Genomic DNA, 14,307 nt, shown 5'->3' with positions numbered 1-14,307 from the left:
CTACTGGAATTAAAAAAAAAAACCGCACAGAAATATTTTATGTGCTAGATTACTGTAGGTTTATTATAAAAGGATATAACTCAGGAACAGCTGATGGAAGAGATGGAAGAGATGCGTAGGGCAAGGTGTGGGGAAGGGATGCAGAGCTTGCATGCCCTCTCCAAGCATGTGGCTGTCCCCTAATCTCCATGTGTTCACCAACCCTGAAGCTCTCTGAACCCTGTTCTTTTGTTTTTTTTATGGCAGCTTCATTATATAGGCATGATTGATTTAAATCATTGGCCATTGGTGATTAGACTCAATCTCCAGCCCCTCTCCCCTTCCAGTGGTAGAGGAGTGGGTGGGACTCATTCCAACCCTCCGACCACATTGTTGGTTCCCTCATCCTTAGATGTGGCCCCAAGGTAACCTCATTAACATAATAATACAGCTTTGTTCTCCTCACTTAGGAAATTCTAAGTGTTGTTTTTTTTTAAAGATTTTATTTATTTGACAGAGACACAGCGAGAGAGGGAACACAAGCAGGGGGAGTGGCAGAGGGAGAAGCAGGCTTCATGCTGAGCAGGGAGCCCGATGTGGGGCTAGATCCCAGGACCCTGGGATCATGACCTGAGCCGAAGGCAGCCACTTAACTGACTGAGCCACCCAGGCGCCCCAAGGAAATTCTAAGTGTTTTAAGCATTGTGCCAGAAATGGACAAAGACCATATATATATTTTTTTATTATAAATCACAGCGTCACAACACTTCATTCCCCTGTAGTTACTGCGTTCTTTCTTCTCCTTCCACACACTCCTTTGAAATGAGTCTCTACTTGGCTCTACTTCCTGCCCTCCAGTCCATCCATCAGCCCACTGCAGGCTGGCTTCTTTACTCTTAACTCCCTTAGAGTCTAGTGTAGATCACTAGTAACCCGCTAGTATTCAGTGGATCTCCGTGTTGCAGAGTTGATCCTCCATTAAGCCCCTCTCCCCTTGGCTTCCTTTGGCTTTATTTCTACTACTTCTCTGGCTCATTCTTACTGTTACTCTTTTCTCCCTTTGTTTCCCCCAGCCCCGCCAGGATATTTTCATTTAATTTTTCTATCTTATCTATCTAACAGCATTTATCTAACCACACAGCACCGGCTGTGTGCCATTCACTGCACCAGGTGCAGATGAATAGATGAATACGTAGCCTGGGCTCGCAAGGGCTTTACAATCTAAAAGTGGAAGGAAGCAGTGTAACAAGTTAGTGGGCGTCATGATACACTCAAGCACAGGCTGCAGTGGGGATGCCAGGGAGGGAGTGGTCTATTTTATTAGACCAGGGGTCGGGTTAAGAGGGGTCAGGAAGGGCGCCTGGGTGGCTCAGTTGGTTAAGCGACTGCCTTCGGCTCAGGTCATGATCCTGGAGTCCCAGGATCGAGTCCCGCGTCGGGTTCCCTGCTCAGAGGGGAGTCTGCTTCTCCCTCTGACCTTCTTCCCTCTCGTGCTCTCTGTCTCTCATTCTCTCTTTCTCAAATAAATAAATAAAATCTTTAAAAAAAAAAAAAGCGGTCAGGAAAGTCTTCTGCCTGGACCACTCATCCCCTGCTTTGCCCTGAGCTATACTTCATCTCTCAGTGCTCATCTATAAAATAATGTGGCAGTCATGGAAATGTGTTGCTCAGATGTTTTTTCAAGACAGTCAGCTTTGAGGAGTGCCGTTGACTCACAGCCTCCATCTGTTGCCTTTGGATCTGCAATGGCCTGTATACTGAGGCATGCTTCTCCTGGGCCCCCCCATGCCCGTGACCGAGCATGGCGGCAGCAATGGAGCCCAGCCAGTTCTGCCCAGGGTGGGATTCTACTGGGGAGTCTCTGCTCAAGGGCCCCCCATTGGCCTGGCTGACACTTTCTCAGGGTCCTGCACTTGAAGGAGCTTGCTCTCAAATCCTCTTTCTCCTTTCAGAGGTGTCAGATCCGCATTACCACCTACTTCTGTACTCTCCCCTTTATCCTCTCATGGTATTGTCCCCACCGAATCACTTGCATGCCTAAATGTTTTGGCATTTGCAGTCAAATGCTCTACCACTGAGCTATACCCCCTAAATGTTTTGGCATTTGAACCTAACACAGGGATATGACAGGACCTGCCGTACAGTGCTGTTGTGAGAATTCAGTGAGTTAATATATGTGAAATGCTTAGAAAAGGGCCTGGTACATAGCAAGTGTTATGCTATTGTTGTTGTTAGCTATTGTTATTACTATTTTGTTATCCTTTAGATCTCAACTTCTATTTTACTCTCTGTAGAAACCTCAGATCTCTCTAGAGCGCTCCCAGCAGCATCTTGTCCTTGATTCTATTCCATCGCTTTGTTTTCTTGTTGGCCTTCACACTTAGATGGTGAATTCAGTGAATAATGGAACCTTGTTGGGCTTACTGTTGTTTATCCGTGCCTAACATTGTGTCTGACTCATAGTAGGTATTGAATTGATGTTTGTTGAATGAAAATGATGATTCAGTGGAGTATTAACAGATGAGCATTATTTGCCAAATGGATGAGGGCTGGGAAAGAAGGAATGTTGAGAGAATTGTGTACTGGGGCATGAAAGGCCTGTGGGATACTGAAAGCTGCTAGTTATGATTGAAGAGTGGGGTGCAAGAGAGATGTGGCAAAAAAGAAGCCTAAGGAGTAAGTCAAGGGCCAGAGCACTGGGATGGCCTGAATGCCAAGCCAAAGAGTTTGAATGGCCTAGATTCACCTCATGCAGGTGTCATGGTGCAGGTCTTATGCTGTCCTAGTGGGCTCACACCCATCTTTGATGGTGTTTTATGTCCTTATGAATCATGTGTTACTTCACCCAGCACTATAGATTGCCCCCAAGTGGTGGCTGTTTCTCTAGAACTGCATGAAGAGATGTAAGCATCTCTGAGCACTCATTTCAACAACGCATCTGATTGGTCTTTATTTACAAACTGCTTTGGCTGCAATATCTCACCCAAACAGTTGGGTCTCTTAACTGATCTCTTTTTTTTTTTTTTCCAAAAAAAATTTTTTTTTAAGATTTTATTTATTTAATTGAGAGAGAGAATGAGAGACAGAGCACGAGAGGGAAGAGGGTCAGAGGGAGAAGCAGACCCCCCGCTGAGCAGGGAGCCCGATGTGGGACCTGATCCCGGGACTCCAGGATCATGACCCGAGCCGAAGGCAGTCGCCCAACCAACTGAGCCACCCAGGTGCCCTCTTAACCGATCTCTTTGCCTTCCTCACAGCCCTGTTAAATATACCTTCCACTCCCACTGTGAGACAGATCTCTCTAAATCTAAATCTGCTTATTTTACTCCTCAATTTAGTACCTCCCAATAATAGCACACTCTGGTTGCCTACAGGATAATGTCCAGATTCCTTAGTGTGGCCCACAAGAACATCCTGGTCTGAGCCTTCACGGCCTCTGGATGCTCTGTCCTGCACCACGTTCAACTGCTTGTAGGCATCAGGAGGGTATGCTCACCACTTCTTTCATATACACACTGTTGCTGCCTGGAATGTTCTTCATCCGGGTCTACTTTTTGGACTCTTAGCTGTCTTACAGGAAGTAGTTCCAAAATCAGTGCTTCTGTGAAGCCGTTTCTAACTTTGTCGGCAGTGGGTCCTACTCCTTTGGAGCCTCACTAGACTCTGTGTATGCTGTTACGGCACCCACCACACTGCATGGCACTTGTCTTGTTACCCCCGATCCCCTCTCTGGACTGTGGCTCTGTGAGTATTGGTGACTATGGAGTCCCCAGCCCTGGGTGCAATGCCTGGCACATAGTATATACGCAGTAGATAACTGGTTAAAGAGAAAAGGACAGAAGGAAATGAAAGCTGTTCTCTTTCTTTTGAAGGGGAAGGAGGTCCCCTCACCATGTGGCTGTCCGTGGTGGCCCTCGTGGGCCTCTACTACCTCCTGCGCTGGTACTGGGAGAGGCAGGTGGTGAGCCACCTCCAGGACAAGTACGTCTTCATCACGGGCTGCGACTCGGGCTTCGGGAACCTGCTGGCCAGGCAGCTGGACCTGCGAGGCTTGAGGGTGCTGGCCGCGTGTCTGACGGAGGAGGGGGCCCAGCAGCTGAGAGGCCAGACGTCAGACAGGCTGGAGACGGTGATCCTGGACGTCACCAAGACAGAGAGCATCTCTGTGGCCGCCCAGTGGGTGAAGGAGCGTGTGGGGGACAGAGGTAAGGAGAAGTAGTTTCTCCTTTCATTCATTCAACTTCATGGGCATGAAGTTGTTAAAGTTTTCTCTCTATATGTAAACTCTCAAAAGCAGGGCCTAAAAGGCTGTCTTTTTCACTTGAAGGATAGTCCTGATCCTTGGTGGTGTTTCATTTCCTTAACAAGGTTTACCTTGAAGAATGAGCCAAATAGATTTGAAGCTATTATCCCACTTTTGCCAGTGGAGTATTTATAACCATAGTTCTTTTATGCTTAAAGAATTTTCAAGGTATTCTTTTTTTTTCTTTTAAAGATTTTGTTTCTTTGACAGGGAGGGACACAGCGAGAGAGGGAACACAAGCAGGGGGAGTGGGAGAGGGAGAAGCAGGCTCCTCGCCGAGCAGAGAGCCCGATGCCGGGTTCCATCCCAGGACCCTGGGATCATGACCTGGAGCTAAAGGCAGACGCTTAACAACTGAGCCACCCAGGCGCCCCGAATTTTCATCGTATTTTTAAGAAACTGATTCTTCTCCCCTTGGCTACCATTTAAAAGTCATTCCTGGGCACCTGTGTGGCTCCGTTGGTTAAGCGTCTACCTTCGGCTCAGGTCATGATCCCAGGGTCCTGGGATCAAGTCCCATGTCTGGTTCCTTGCCTGGCGGGGGAGCCTGCTTCTCCCTCTGCCTGCTGCTCCCCCCTGCTTATGTGCTCTCTCTCTCATTCTCTGACAAATAAATAAATAAAATCTTTAAAAAAAATAAAGTTACATCTAGCATACATATTTCATATTATATGTCTTATAATTCTAGTATCTAATGTCTTTGTGAGTCTTTTTCTGCTATTGATTCTGCTGGTTCTTGAGTTTGGGGTTTTGTTTCCTTCTGTATTCTGATTTATGACAGTGAACTGCCTTGACCACCTTGAACTTAATTCTTGGCTTGAGAGTTTTGGACCATCCAGATAGTGGGAATTTGGCCGCAAACTCTCATGAGGGATGGCTTGTGGTTATGATTCCTCAGGGTTGATAGGGTTGATTCTTGCTGCTTCTCCACAACACCAAAGTTCAAGGTGGACAGTTTTACTGTCAGTCCTTTGGAAGGACTTTCTATCTCACCCTTGTACTGATAGCATAGCCATTAAAGATCCCAGTTTAATGAAAAAAGTATTTTTTTTATTAGAATCCCTACCTTAGGTGGGCCCTGGACTTCATATCTTATTATGAATTTTTTTGAGGCTATAAATACTGAAATTCAAGTTCACACTGGTTGGCAAATTCCCTCAAATCAAAAACTGGCATCAGTGTTCTCTTTACTGTCTCTGGATTCCTGCCTTAGTTTTTGCCCTGACCTTTCTATACTTTCTTGTTAACTGATATATATATAAGAACATTAAAAAAATATATTTTGTCTAACATTTTTAGTTGTCAGCAGAAGATGGATTAAGGTAAATGGTCTGTCTGTGTTGTCTGAAACCAAACTTCTGCTTTGACTTTGTTTTAGGACTCTGGGGCCTGGTCAACAATGCAGGCATTTTTCACCCACATTGCTACAGTGAGTGGCTGAAGATGGAGGACTATATGGATGTCCTCAAAGTGAACCTCGTTGGTTTGATTGAGTTGACCTTGAGCATGCTTCCCTTGGTGAGGAGAGCACGGGGGAGGATTGTTAATGTCTCCAGCATTCTGGGAAGAATTGCTTTCTTTGGAGGAGTCTACTGTAGCTCCAAGTATGGAGTAGAAGCCTTTTCAGATATTCTGAGGTAATGCTCTTAAGTTAAAACAAAAGCAACAAATATGTCTTAGGCACTGTGCTCATTGCTTTCGCCTACATTATCTTATTTCATTACTCCAAAAATCTTGATTTGTAAATATTATTACTAGTCTGTTTTATATAGGAAACTGAGGCTCGGATTTAAGTCTCTTTCCCAAAGTTCACCTGCCACCACCCGGATTTGGCTGAACTGTGTTTTGACCCTAGGTCTTTGTGACCTGCCACCACATCACACTTTTCATTCTCAAGATTTATCCTTGATAAAATTTCATTTCTTGGGGCCTCAGATGGTTAAGCGTCTGCCTTCGGCTCAGGTCGTGATCCCAGAGTCCTGGGCTCCCTGCTCGGCGGGGAGTCTGCTTCTCCCTATCCCTCTGCCCCTCCCTCTGCTTGTGTACTGTCTCTGTCAAATAAATAAAATCTTTAAAAAAAAATTTCGGGGCGCCTGGGTGGCTCAGTTGGTTAAGCGGCTGCCTTTGGCTCAGGTCATGATCCTGGAGTCCCGGGATCGAGTCCCGCATCGGGCTCCCTGCTAGGCAGGGAGTCTGCTTCTCCCTCTGACCCTCCCCCATCTCATGTGCTCTCTCTCTCTCTCTCTCTCTCTCAAATAAATAAATAATAAAATCTTTAAAAAAAAATTTCATTTCTGAAGAGAAGATGACTGTCTTCTTTCCTCCTTACAGTGAGCCTGTCCTTGTCTCTCCATGGTGACACTCTTTCTCTCTGGGCGCTCATCTGCTTTACTCTGTATATCTTTTCTTTCTTTCTTTCTTTCTTTTTTTTTTAAGATTTTATTTATTTGACAGAGAGAGACACAGCGAGAGAGGGAACAGAAGCAGGGGGAGTGGGAGAGGGAGAAGCAGGCTTCCCCCGGAGCAGGGAGCCCAATGCGGGGCTTGATCCCAGGACCCTGGGATCATGACCTGAGCCGAAGACAGACGCTTAACGACTGAGCCACCCAGGCGCCCCACTACCTCCTCGCTTTTTTTCATGCACTGTTTCAGCTTTGTGTAGCTCTATCCGCTGCTTCCTTTTTATATTTACCTTTACCTTTTCCTTCCTAAGAGGGAGGACTCTGTTAGCTGTGTTTATTTTCTGTGTGTGTCAGGAGACCTGTTCTGTGACATTTTCGTGCACTTATTATGTGCCAGGTACTGTTGCGAGTATTTTACATCTCACAATTTTCATAGCAACCCAATGAGGAAGGTATTATTTTTATCCTTATTGTATGTGTGAGGAAACTGGGGTGCAGAGGTTAGTAAGTCACCATGGTCACAACACAAGTAATAACAGGCAGAGCTGCTCTCTAGTCCTAAGCAGGGCTCTCCTCCCACCAGGTACCCTCCCTGGTCCAGTTAGCTGGGGACATGATGGGGTAGTCACATGGCACCAAATATTGCTGCACAGACTCCCTGTTTAGCAGGAACAGACTTTAGGGCAGTTTCGCACTTGGGAATGAGCTGTGAATATTTTAGGCACTGTGTATTAGCTTCCTATGGCTGCTGTAGTTTTTCTTTTTTAAGATTTTATCTTTTTAAGTAATCTCCACACCCAACGTGGGGCTCGAACTCACAATGCCAAGATCAAGAGTCGCATGCTCTGTTGACTGAGCCAGCCAGGCGTCCCATGGCTGCTATAATTTACAGTGTCTGAAAACAACACATATTTATTCCCTCACAGCTCTGGAGGCCAAAGCCTGAAATCTGTGTTATTGGGCCAAAATCAAATTGTTGACAGGGCCAGGTTCCTTCTGAAGGCTCTAGGGGAGAATCTGTTCTGTGCCTCTTCCAGCTTCTGGGGGCTGTCAGCATTCCTTGGCTTGTGGCTACATCACTCCAATCTCTGCCCCCAAGTTCATATTGCTTTCTTTTCCTCTATGGGTCTTCAAATTTGCCTCTGTCTCTCTTATAAAGACAGTTGTGATTGCTGGTGTGGGTGGGTAGCTCAGTCGGTTGAGTGTCTGCCTTTGGCTCAGGTCATGATCCCAGGGTCCTGGGATCAAGCCCTGCATTGGGCTCCCTGCTCGGCAGGGAGTCTGCTTCTCCCTCTCCTCCTTGCTCGTGCTCTCTCTCGCTATCTCTGTCTCTCTCTCTCAAATAAATAAAATCTTAAAAAAAAAAGATAGCTGTGATTGCATACCCAAATTATCTAGCATAATCTCCCTGTCTCAAGATCCTTAATTTAATCACAACTGCAAAGTGTCACATAGGGTGACATTTATAGGTTCCAGGGATTAGGACCTGGTATCTTTGGGGGCCATTATATAGCCTACCACGTGCCATGACTAGTAGATGTCTCTTATAATATGCATATTGTATTATCTGCCTAGGAAGGGAATAGGGAAATAATTGAGGAAGTCATATGAGTTGTCACCATGTGACAGGCACCTTGCTTGGCTTCCAGCCTAACTGACCTTCTGTCTGCCTCCACGGGGCTGCTGCCTATTGATTTACCACCACTCATGACTGGTGACTCAGACCCCTTGACTCATTCTCAGACCAGGAGCAAAGAATGTCCTTCCAATGTTCAAATCACAGATTCCTTTAGAAAATTTTCATGTGCTTTAATTGTGCTAAGGCTGAACAGGGAAAGGAAGTTCTGTCCCACTTATGAGCTGGAGTTTTAAAGGGAATGCAGGCGTCTTGGTGTGATGGGAATCACCGTGAGGAAGCTACAAGGGGAAGTGGAATTTTAGGGCAGAGGCACCACTGGCTTGCACAGCCCTCTCTCTTCTCCAGCACATACGGGCACCTGGAGAGTCTCTGAGGCTCTACCATGGAAGGTTTTAGATTTTGCTTTGATAAGGGGGCTTTTCCTTTAGAAAAGCGGTTTTTAACCTCTAGGATGCGTCAGAGCCAGCTGGATGGATTATTCACGCAGATTGTCGGGTCTCACCCCCCAGTTTGACTTAATAAATCTGGACTACAGTCCAATAATTTGTATTTCTAACAGGCTCCCAGATGCTGATGTTGCCATTTATCTGGGGACCACACTTTGAGAACCACTTGCCGCTTTAGAGGGTCATGATGCTTTGTGTTTTACCTTCTTCTGGACCGTTATTTCAAACATTTGTCCTTGACATCAGCTTGGGCTTCACCTTCTCCAGTGAGGCCACTTCAACCTCTAGATTAGGGAACACCCCTCATCACTGTCCCCTAAACACCTGGAGTATACCTCTCCTGTGGGACACAACGCCATCTTATTTCACTTGGTGAAGGCAGCACTTAGCACAGTGCCTGACATACCCAGCCCCTGAGAAGGATTTTGGAACTGTTTGTTGAACTAACCTGAATGTTCTAGAATGACCAATGACTTGTAATTTTCATGCCCACATCATATTCCATTAATGGTCTCTTGTAGTCTTTGAATACATGGTAATTCTTCAGAGGCCCATGCTCTTGCAGGTCCAGTTCCCTCTACCTGGTATTTTGCTCTTCCCCTTTCTTCACTCAGAAATTTCCTCTTTATCCTTCAAGCCTCAGCTGAAACATTCTCTCCTCATTGAAGCCTTCCCTGACTCCCTCAGAAAATCTATCTGCCTCCTCCTCTCTACATATGTAGCCCCTTGAATATCTCTCCTTTATAATTCTTCTGAGTTGTGTTACAATTATTTGCTTACTTGTCGGATTCATCCACTGAACGTTTTGAGGCTAACAACTGAGCCTTAATTTTCTGAGATGTGCATGTAAGAAGCTTAGCACAGTAGCTGCCATAAAAATGCTAACTTTCTTTATTCTTCCTTGTATTCTGCCTGGCTCCACTGTCTAACACATGGTAGGGACTTAATAACTGTGAAAAGTGTGGATGTAGAATTGAATGGTTATGGTAGTTTGTATAATCCTGTCCCAATTGTTGGACCTAGGGATATTAAAAAATTTTTTTTCTTTTCCTCTCCATTTCTTTATCTTTTAAAATATTCAGTAGAGATGTTTTTATACACTTGTTTTGTTTTCCTTCCTGAGAGCATTGAAATTGTGTCTTCCAAAAAAAAAAAAAAAAAGAAATTGTGTCTTCCAAGCAAAAGAGTTAACTCAAGGGTTTTTATTTTCAGGCGTGAGCTTCAACATTTTGGGGTGAAAATCAGCATAGTTGAACCTGGCTACTTCAGAACCGGAATGACAGAACCACAGCAGTGCTTAGAGAAACTAAAGCAAGCCTGGGAAGAAGTCCCTGTGCATATCAAGGAAGCCTATGGACAGAAGTTTTTTGACACCCGTGAGCTTTTCTTTGGATAGGATAATGGCTAACCTTGCCTGAGAAGGGGAAAAGAGGGTTGGTGAAGAATGATGAGCAGGTCCTCTGAGAGCAAAGCTCCTTAAACAAAGCCTTCCCAGGACAGGAGGGGTTTGGGAAGGGCCCAGTGCCCTCATGGTTGGCTTGGTGATGGCTGTCATGGCTGAGGAAGAGGTTATATGGACAGCCTGGGGCCAAGGCCACATGAGCACTAGGGAGGTATTACATGGTTAGAGGCCCAGAACCTCTGCGTGTGCCCCTCTGTAGTTTGGCGGGGCTGGTGTGGGAGGCCTGCACAACTGAAGTACAGCCTTCAGTATTGTCTACCCTTTTGGTAACAGAGGGCCCAGGCACAAACTCCATGTCTTACTGTGGGAGGAGGGAGGGCGTGTGTGGGCAGGGGGAAGTGGGTGAGGACCAGCTTTGCAGCGCTTTATTGGCTGTCCCCAGAGACTGGACCCCATGTGCAGCCCTCAGAAGCTTCATGGGAGAGAGATGGTTCAATTTCTTTCTTTTTAATTAACGATTTTTATTTACTTATTTGACAGAGAGAGACACAGTGAGAGAGGGAACACAAGCAGGGGGAGTGGGAGAGGGAGAAGCAGGCTTCCCGCGGAGCAGGGAGCCCGATGCGGGGCTCGATCCCAGGACCCTGGGATCATGACCTGAGCCGAAGGCAGATGCCCAATGACTGAGCCACCCAGGCGCCCCTAGATGGTTCAGTTTCTTGTAAGAATGGCATTCTTATGACCTGGAAGAGGAGGCAGTTTGGGGGTGGAGGCAAAGCAGCCTTCTTCATAGAAGTAAGTCATGCACATTGGTGTGGGGTTCCATCTTCCTGGGGGCAGTGATGCTTTTTCTTCACACAAAGGAGTCAGCAGCTTGCCAAGGCCAAAGGGAGCAGCTCTCCTTTCACAAAGGGACCCTGTGATGGGTGGGTGGCAGCGGCTCTGTCACTGGCTTTGAGTGATAACTGTAGTCCCGAGAAAGAAAGGTAGACGGAAGTGCAGACAGAAGACTCCCAACCTACAGCACCGTCTTCTGGGTGCATCAGGCCTAAGAGGGTCACCGATAGCAGAGGGGAGAAAAACTGGATCAAGAAAAAGCTAGCACAAAACGGTGCCTGAGCCTCTCAGAACTCATAGCAAGCCAGGGAACTACAGTTCCCAACATGCCAGAGGGCCAGCCATAGTTGTAAACTCTTTCCCATCTAAGGTTTTAAACTGGGTATTAGGGAATTTTTCCCCCTTCTGGATACATATAGTTTGACAATAGAAATTAAGAGGGAAATAGAATTTATTGTAGTGACTATACATCAAAGTATATATAGATATAAAAGGATATATATAGGGCGCCTGGGTGGCTCAGTTGGGTAAGCGACTGCCTTCGGCTCAGGTCATGATCCTGGAGTCCTGGGATCGAGTCCCGCATCGGGCTCCCTGCTCGGCAGGGAGTCTGCTTCTCCCTCTGACCCTCCCCACTCTCATGCTCTCTCTCTCATTCTCTCTCTCAAATAAATAAAAATATTTTTAAAAAAAGGATATATATATTTAATGATTTAAAAGGAGTTGAGGGGCACCTGGGTGGCTCATTGGTTAAGCGTTTGCCTTTAGCTCAAGTCATGATCCCAGAGGTCTGGGATCAAGTCCCATATTGGGCTCCTTGCTCAGTGGGGAGCCTGCTTCTCCCTCAGCCTGCTCTGCCTGCCCCTCCCCTTGCTTGTGCTCATGCTCTCTTGCTCTCTTTCTGACAAATAAATAAAATCTTAAAAAAAAAAAATTAAGGGAGTTGAAATTGTTCATAGAGTTATTATCAATATAAAGTTGTTAATAAGGTATTTTTTATTATTTTTCTTAGTAGTCTTTGAGAATTGGTGTGTATTTTACACTTACAGCATATCTAAACTTGGATGCTAAATTTTCCTAGGAAATACTTCATCTGTAGATTAAGAAAATTTAGAGTTGCCACTAGCATTACTTATAAGAATAAAAAATACCTTATATTGATAATAAATACTGAAATGATAGTATTTTGGATATGTAGGATTAAATAACTGTATTATTAAAATTAATTAATTTCACCTGTTTCCTTTTTTAAGTGGCAACTAGAAAATTTAAGATTATATATGTAGCTCTCATTATATTTCTGTTGGATAGCACTGTAAATTATTTTCATCCATGGACAACTCCAAAAATACTAAAACGTTTTCCAGTAATGGATTTGAGTTTTAAAACTAAGATTAATTAAAATTTAAAAATTCAGTTTTTAGTCATACTAGCTAAATTTTAAGAGTTCAACAGCTACATTTGGCTGGTGGCTGTCACTGGGAAGCATAGATCTGATCAGCCTAATCCTTGTAGAAATTAAATGTAGTTAGACTTCTGTGACTGGGTATAACAGGATCTTTTTTTTTAAGATTGATTGATTGATTGATTGATTTGACAGACAGAGAGACAGTGAGAGAGGGAACACAAGCAGGAGGAGTGGTAGAGGGAGAAGCAGGCTCTCCACCGAGCAGGGAGCCTGATGTGGGGCTCGATCCCAGGACCCTGGGATCATGACCTGAGCCGAAGGCAGACGCTTAATGACTGAGCCACCCAGGCACCCTGGTATAACAGGATCTTAATATTAAAATACAAGGAATAATATTGGGGCACCTGGGTGGCTCAGTCAGTTAAGCATCTGCCTTGGCTCAGCTCATGATCCCGTGGTCCTGGGATCGAGCCCCACATCGGACTCCCTGCTCAGGGGGATGTCTGCTTTTCGTTCTCCAAGCCCGCTTCTCCCTCTCGCTCTGCCTCTCCCACTGCTCATGCTCGCTCTCTCTCGCTCAAACAAATAAATAAAATCTTTAAAAAAAAATACACGGAATAAGATTGCTGACCACCCTTTCTCTTTTTGTATACAGATTACGATGGTGTCAAACAAGGGCTGTTGAAATGTAGCACAAACCTGAACCTGGTCACTGACTGCATGGAACATGCTTTGACATCTGTGCATCCCCGCACTCGATATTCAGCTGGCTGGGACTCTCTGTTTTTCTTCATTCCTCTATCTTATTTACCCACATCTCTGTCAGACTACATATTGACTAGATCTTGGCCCAAACCAGCCCAGGCAGTCTAAAGAAAACTGGTGTGATGGCTCTTGAAATGAAGAAGACAGAAGCCTGAAACTGATAATTAGTGTCTCAGTAATCCTTATTAGGAACTAACATGTTTATATTCCAGATATCCAAAGCTTATTCCTTGAGGTGTTGAATTTTTACTATTTTAAGCATTTTTGATGAGAATATTTCCAAAATACATCATTCTTTGCCTATGAAACAGAGTAGACTGAAAACAGTTCAGCTTGTTTGGATATTATTTCCTTATGTAAATGAATAGTTCTGTGCTATGATACACTTTTGCTCGAGGACTATTGAGAAATAAAGGGCCTGTGTATCCTTATTTGTACTATGGTACTTTTTTTTTTTGGTACTGTGGTACTTTTAGTAAATATTTCATTTTGCTTTCTTCTCTCTGTCAGCTATTTTTGACAATGTTTCTTCCTTGTTTAAAAATAAATGATTTTTAATTTTGTAAATTAAAATAATATACACACATATAGTTAAATGTTCAGTTAATACTCAAAAGCTTAAAAATAAAAAACAGCAGTTCCCCACCCTTCATTGCTGCTCCTCAGAGGTAAATGCTTTCAACTTTTAGCTATTGCTTCCAATATTAACCTCTGTATTTCTAAATAATATAGTGTTATTTCTTAATTTATTAAGTTTAGACATTCTCAGTTGATTTCCCATTAAGAAAAATCCTGTTGAGGGGCGCCTGGGTGGCTCAGTCGTTAAGTGTCTGCCTTTGGCTCAGGTCATGATCCCAGGGTCCTGGGATTGAGCGCCGCATCGGGCTCCCTGCCCCGTGGGAAGCCTGCTTCCCCCTCTCCCACTCCCCCTGCTTGTGTTCCCTCTCTCACTGTGTCTTTCTCTGTCAAATAAATAAAATCTTAAAAAAAAAAATCCTGTTGATTTTCCTATTAGTTTATTTATACCACTTTCCTGACCATTTCCTATATCCCCATATTTTTAATAAAATCTTATTTTTAGTAATTAATAGTGTTTGCATGGTTAAGTGTGTGAATATTGCTTACT

At 44.6% G+C, this 14,307-nt stretch overlaps 1 protein-coding gene across 4 annotated transcripts in view; it reads left to right on the top strand.

Moving 5' to 3' along the window:
- LOC118008692 (17-beta-hydroxysteroid dehydrogenase type 6-like) overlaps positions 1–13,612 on the top strand; it is a 46,694-nt gene extending 33,082 nt beyond the window's left edge. For 3 of the 4 annotated variants that reach the window (XM_035002344.1, XM_035002343.1, XM_035002342.1), the window contains 4 exons: positions 3,852–4,184; positions 5,661–5,919; positions 9,982–10,145; positions 13,072–13,612. In XM_035002344.1, coding sequence (XP_034858235.1) covers positions 3,872–4,184; positions 5,661–5,919; positions 9,982–10,145; positions 13,072–13,289 — 954 coding nt within the window. In that variant the 5' untranslated portion in view covers positions 3,852–3,871 and the 3' untranslated portion in view covers positions 13,290–13,612. Of the gene's footprint in view, positions 1–3,533; positions 3,724–3,851; positions 4,185–5,660; positions 5,920–9,981; positions 10,146–13,071 lie in introns of those variants that run through there. The other variant, XM_035002345.1, reaches the window with a different exon arrangement.
- Positions 13,613–14,307: the final 695 nt, after the last annotated feature.

This window comes from Mirounga leonina, unplaced genomic scaffold, assembly GCF_011800145.1.
Source record: "Mirounga leonina isolate KUSES-001 unplaced genomic scaffold, KU_Mleo_1.0 Mir_126, whole genome shotgun sequence".
In the NCBI taxonomy this organism is placed as follows: domain Eukaryota; kingdom Metazoa; phylum Chordata; class Mammalia; order Carnivora; family Phocidae; genus Mirounga; species Mirounga leonina.
The sequence above is the reverse complement of the archived record's forward strand: the minus strand, read 5'-3'. Positions and strand labels throughout refer to the sequence as shown.